This window comes from Scardinius erythrophthalmus, assembly GCF_964197995.2.
Source record: "Scardinius erythrophthalmus genome assembly, chromosome: 4".
Lineage (NCBI taxonomy): Eukaryota > Metazoa > Chordata > Actinopteri > Cypriniformes > Leuciscidae > Scardinius > Scardinius erythrophthalmus.
The window spans coordinates 39,214,949-39,220,887 of NC_138224.1; the positions used below are offsets into that span (position 1 = coordinate 39,214,949).

Consider the following 5,939-nt stretch of genomic DNA (forward strand, 5'->3'; position numbering starts at 1 on the left):
CCTAGCAGTGTTTTTGTAATTTGACAGATATATCAAAATCATCTAGTCATTCGTTTGCATACAAGCATTGTAACCTACTTTTATGTACACTTGTTACACTTTTCTTTTTGATGAATAGGTGCACTTGTGGAAATTGCAGCACCATGCCCACTGAAAGAGAAAACGTCTGCTGCAGGGAGACCCCAAAGGTGGACATCATACATCACCTACCAGCAGTCACATCTTTCCAAGTATATATATTTAAATATTATTATTATTATTATTGTTTATATCACAGGTTTTAAGAAGGATGAATCAGATACAGACTCCTCCCATGTGTATGATTCAGCATCCTGTATTAGACTCAGTGTGTTTGAACGTCTATTCTCTTCAAAATGCAAGAAACATTTATATGCAGGACTAGGGACATCTGCCTATTGGAGGCAGTGAAAGGCAAGTTTTATTCAGCAACTGTAAACACTAATTGAATAAAGATTATTGGCATTGCCAACCTTATTCAACACAACAATGGGAAAACTAAGATGCTTGTTCAGTCTGATCATTGCATGTACACTAATAATTGCAACTTTACTAGTAATCTACAATTGTATTGGATGTAAATAGAAGGTTATAGAACACAGTACTATTTACACAAGTTCTTGCAATAAGTAAAATTTGAAGAAACAAACACCCGCAATTTAAAAGTTGCTTTATTATGTTTTTCAAAACATGCAAACTTAAATAATTTTTTTTTTAAAACTTTGTACATCCTATTTACAGTGAATACAGGCACTTATCATATCGGTGCTTTGTGAGTTGGTGCTGGGGACATCTCGGACACAAGATCAGGGTGGTCATTCCTGCATGTGTGGTGCTGCGTATCCGCCGTGAGTTCCCCGATTCAGATGGAGGATATACAGGCTTCAGGGTCCCGCTCGATTGAAGCGTGACACATAGCGGGCTACAACGTCTTCCTTTGCTGGTGCTTCAAATTGAGAGCAGAGTGAGTCTGGCACAGGTATCTGCTTGAGCTGACTGACAAAAGGTTCTGGGTCAGGAAACACCACATCAAAAACCAGGTGCATCAGCTCATCCACATAGTCTGAAGGCAGGAACAGACATTCTTTGGATTAATAAACAAAACAGGCCATTTATAAATTTTCATCAACATCCACTTATTTTTTTTTTTTTTTTTTTTTTATACAGCATCACATGTATATGTAAATGTTATGTTCACAGATTAAGGTCAGATAGGTTTGAAAAGTCTGTTTATATGGTGTTGTACAAGTCCAAATAATTGTAATTGTACATCTGCATTTTATATTGTAATTTATCACGTTATTTTTATATATATATATTGTCTATGTTTGATCAGTGTGCAATAATAAATAATTCATAAGTTAACTTACTGAATGTCGGGTCTTCTTTCCGTGGCTTCACTGTACATGTCCCTTTTCTTCCTTTTGGCCAATAAAGTTTGAATGAAGGTTTCCCATCAGCCTGCCTTTGTGGACGGTCAGCGTTCTCGTTATAGTGCATCGCAGACAGGTAGAGTCTTTGGAAAGAGAAATTCACAAATGTTGTCACTGTGTATTACGTATGTTGGGGCTCGATATTGAACATTTTCACAAACATTGAGAACCATTGTTATTAACCTGCATAGCATTCCCATGAATGGAAATGGCACACTTTTTGGAACAAATCGAATGACCACTGAGTGAAAAGCCTCCAGCGATGACGTTTGGTGATGGGGGCTTAGCTTTGACACGTCTTTCAGGACTCTCTTGCTTTAAACAGCTTCTCCAACTTATAATGAACTGGTGTTCCTAATAGTTTGATGACAAAAAATATTGGACAACAACTTTATGCAACTCTTTGATTGTGGCCTACTTGATGAAGATAAAACAATGGTTATAGGTCAAGCTGTGTTCATACTTAGAAACCCAATAAAGTATAACAGTATAGTTATTACAATTCAAAATTCACTCCTTTTCATTTTACAACAACACATGGAAAATTATGTGGTTTTTAATTCATTATTGTTGTTTGTAAAAACAGGACTCAACCAGAAGCTATTTTTAGCTTGTAAGAATGGGGATCACATACAAAATACATATATATTTTAAATATAATTGCTGCTTCTAATAGAACGAAATATGACGAATTTAATTTTCTTTTAGAATTAGAGATATTCTTTTGCATTTTAATCAGGTATGTGTTTTATCTAATTCATAAATTACAATATTTTGTAGGCCATTTGGATTTGTGTGTGACAAGAATAAAATTACCTGCTTTCAACCATTTCTCCTTGTCCGTCGACACACGTGGAGCATGATGACAGACTGGGTACAGGGGGTCATCGTGGTTATGGATGTCCTGTTGGTGGTTTATCACAGACGACCACTTGGCGATCCTCTCTGGCCCAGAGGTCGATGAAGCCGCAATCCAGTAGATCTGGTTCTTTATCATCGGCAACCATTTTTTCACCTTTTCACAGTCCTTTGTTTTAGAAATGGCCGTCAATTTTTTGCCCATCCCTACAACAACATTGAAAATATAAAATTATTGCCAGGGCAATAAAACATAGGTCAACATTTGCCATAATGAATGAAATAAGTAAATGTCAAATACCTTTCTCAAAGTGCCATACATCATAGTACTGAGTTATTTTGGCATCAGTGAGTAATTTCTGGATCTGGGGGTGCCGATCCGATACGATGCAGTCCAACTTAATTCCAGACTCTGTGATGACTGCAAGGTTCCTCTTCAAACCTTCCTTTTCCATGTTCACGCTACCACCAACCTCGTTGCTCTATTACGAAATATGTATATGAGTGGATTACGTTTAATACATTAAGGCTAATACGGCAAAGGCATCTCAGCAGTGCTGTGATTTACTCAGTTACCTGGACTAGCTGGATGTCGATGACTGTGTTTTTGTTCAAGTCCATCATGGTGTAGCTTCCCAACTTTGCACTATGTCCTGAACACATAATTGTAGAAAATCAAAAATAATGTTATTGATGAAAATAATCCAAAAAAGTGCATTAATCCACTATTTTCCTGTATTAAGATTTACAAATAATAAAATAAAATTGCCTGGTGAATCAGCCCTCATATCGCCACCAAGAATAGCACTCCCGTCTGTACTCAGCTGTTGCAAGACGGCTGCCTGATCATTCTTCCACTTGTGAATCACAGCGGGCTCTATGAAGTTGCGGCAATGTGTTCGGAACTGTTTGTAGCTGTGCATCTGCTACTGCATGGCCTTGAAGACCTGTCATGAAAAAAGAATAATGGAATTGAATGGGTCTACATGGTGATAAACATATATTTTATTAACATTGCATAAGTAGAAGAAAATTGTGGTGAGTCTAAATCTTATACCAAACAGTGTTGCTATTTGGGTTTTACATGAAAAGACAAAAATCCAGAAATGGTGGTGTATCCCTTCAAACAAACTTCCTTTCAACAGGGCTGACTCAACTTTAGTCCACCAGGCAGACAATCCCACAGACTTTTGAAGTGTTGCTGCTATATAACAGTAAACTGAAATGATTTGGTCATGAGGAGACAATTGGAGAGCTTCAGAAAGACCAATTGAAACCAAAGTATGTGTGTTGCTGCTGTTAATAACCAAATCTATAAAGGAAAGTGTGCGTTGAGGACTCAGGGGGTATTAATCAGTGCACCATGCAACATAAAGTGGATGAACCCCCAACCTCAGCCATTTAATGAAGAGCATTCCATTACCAAAATTAATCGTTTTTGAAGCTATAATAACAATATTAGACAAACTCCTTGTACATACATACCTTCTGTATATTGAAGAAAGAAGCACCAGACACGTAGATAGCTGTAGAAAGCTGTAAATTCCCCGCTGGTGTGGAGTTTCCAATAACTGGCTGACTCTTCCACCGTCGTTGGTACTGGCAATGTGGACATCTCTGCCAAACTTCCATGAATGTACCTCTCAGTCTTCTCTGGACCTCACAAACTTGCGTACACACTGGGCACTTCTCAAAAAGCTCCAAGAGGCATTCTTCAAAGACCAACAGCTTTCTCATTTTGGGAATGGACGATGACTGTTCAGGAAGGGGAATGGTGTCTTCCCTACATTGACAAGAGTGAAAACAGTCACATGCAAGTACAATGTATAAATGCAGGTTTAGATATATAGGTCCAAGTGAATTGAAATGGGAATACAAAACATTACAAATTTTAGCAGTTCTTAGCATACAGACAACTGTCCCTTGTTTATAATCAAATACATCAGTACTCACATAAGGATTAACATGATATATAATTAAAAACAACAAGTGACATAGGATAAAAACATGTTGTATAGTAATCGGGCAAGTTTTCTTAAATCAGAATAACTTACAATGTGTCCATTGACTCAGTTAACACATTAACTGAATTTTCTGGGTTATATGTGGAGTCATCTGCTTCGGGTGCCACTAAAGAGGAGCTAGCCTCTGCAGTACTGGCCTCATCTCTATCCTCCTCCATGAGACGAGGCCTCTTTATTCGTGGCTTTATTGGTGTTGAGGACCATGGATGGACAGGATGTAATGTAGATGGTGATGTGCAGATGCCTACATCAGTAGTGGTCTTGACTGTTGTCTGGGTTCCTTTTATGCAGAGAAACAGATAGACATGACAACAAGCCAAAAAAAAAAAAAAAATTACATGTTCTTCCATGAATAATATGACAGTCTTTGTCTTTTTTTTAAAAGTCTACATACCTTCACTTCGGAAGTGTGGTTGCAAAGTTTTAAATGACAGTTGCGTTGCAGTTGATGCCAGCACCACGGGTTCTGTCTGGCAGCCAACATCTCTAACGTTTGATGAAACGACAGTACTGGTACCAGACACTTCATGAGATGTGCTAGCCTAATAATGGCATAATGATAAAAAAAAAAAAAAAAAAATTACAATTAAAAAAATAAATTTTTGAAACATTTGAAAATTTGGAGTGATATGCAAAAAAATGTGTTTCACTACTTCAAGCGGTACAAAAACAGACAAAATACTGCAATAGCTCAATAAATGTGACAGTACTTAGTGAAATTGTAATCACAACCAAATAAAAAAGAAAAAATACACCATTGCCAGATACATTCTTACAGAAGCCCCACTAACTGAAAGCTATTTTCAGACTGCATGTTTTGCATGAGTTTGGCTAATAATGTTTAGTGGTATATTGTTTTCATACATGCATTTAGCAAAAAGTTTTAGACACTGAGCATGGACTCCTGTACCGTCACTACTGTAGTGTAAAACAAAGTGGAAAGATGTGGCTAGCATTCGTAGAGTTCATTCCCCATGTTTACCTCGAAGGTAAAGTTAGCTTCTACATACAATTGCCACATTAGCAGTTAGCTGCTTTTTGTTACACACAGTAGAGCAATAAAAACACAGTCTTACCATTTCAATTCCAGGCAAGTCCCTGATGGTTGAGATGGCACCTTTTCCCAAACGGAGCTTCGAGGCCAACTTCGCCTGATATTGGGCCAAGTTTGTAAATGAGTCCTGTGTAAAATGTTTAGCGCACACACTTAACGATACGCCAGTGGAAAGGGTTTTTGGGACAGCGTCATTAAAAATGAATTTCATCCACTGGTCCCTGATAGTTTTGTCCATTTTTGGTAGATAAAACACATTTGCATGATGTTTGTGGCAGTCAACCACAGAGCAACTCAGGTGTGCACTCGGTTTCTCCATCTTTCTCGACTGAACTGAATATGAGGGGGAGAGGGGCGGGCTTCCCGCGGCATAGATTTGCGGTGTCCATATATGGGATATCCTGCCCCGTCTTGACGTCAAGAGGGGGCTGAAATCAAAATCTCGTATTTGAGTGCACGTGCACGCGCGCTGGTTTATTTACCCTGAGGTAAACAAACGCTTCACTTTTAAATATCGGCTTCCCGGCCAGTGTATAATCGTTAGTCAATCAT

At 38.1% G+C, this 5,939-nt stretch overlaps 1 protein-coding gene across 2 annotated transcripts; it reads right to left on the reverse strand.

The window, feature by feature from the left end:
• Positions 1-679: 679 nt before the first annotated feature.
• Positions 680-5,717, reverse strand: LOC308689559 (uncharacterized protein). 2 transcript variants are annotated; one of them, XM_081363343.1, is made up of 11 exons: positions 5,410-5,717; positions 4,728-4,875; positions 4,364-4,613; positions 3,795-4,092; positions 3,079-3,256; positions 2,886-2,962; positions 2,611-2,791; positions 2,268-2,516; positions 1,635-1,805; positions 1,389-1,534; positions 680-1,081 (listed from the first exon to the last, which is right to left on the reverse strand). In XM_081363343.1, the coding sequence occupies exons 5-9, from the start codon at positions 3,230-3,232 to the stop codon at positions 1,753-1,755; spliced, it is 714 nt and encodes a 237-aa protein (XP_081219469.1). In that variant the 5' UTR covers positions 3,233-3,256; positions 3,795-4,092; positions 4,364-4,613; positions 4,728-4,875; positions 5,410-5,717; the 3' UTR covers positions 680-1,081; positions 1,389-1,534; positions 1,635-1,752. The 2 variants fall into 2 exon arrangements, with proteins under 2 accessions (XP_081219469.1, XP_081219468.1); XM_081363342.1 differs by having other exon boundaries at positions 3,079-4,092.
• Between the last annotated feature and the right edge of the window lie 222 nt (positions 5,718-5,939).

Bases quoted from the DNA above. Each gene is read 5' to 3' on its own strand.
- LOC308689559 (XM_081363343.1), bottom strand. From the start codon at position 3,232: ATGCACAGCTACAAACAGTTCCGAACACATTGCCGCAACTTCATAGAG. The intron at 2,792-2,885 runs GTAACTGAGTAA...ATTTCGTAATAG, and splicing joins TCGACATCCAGCTAGTCCAG to AGCAACGAGGTTGGTGGTAG. The intron at 1,806-2,267 runs GTAATTTTATTC...TCAAACTATTAG, and splicing joins GGAGAAATGGTTGAAAGCAG to GAACACCAGTTCATTATAAG.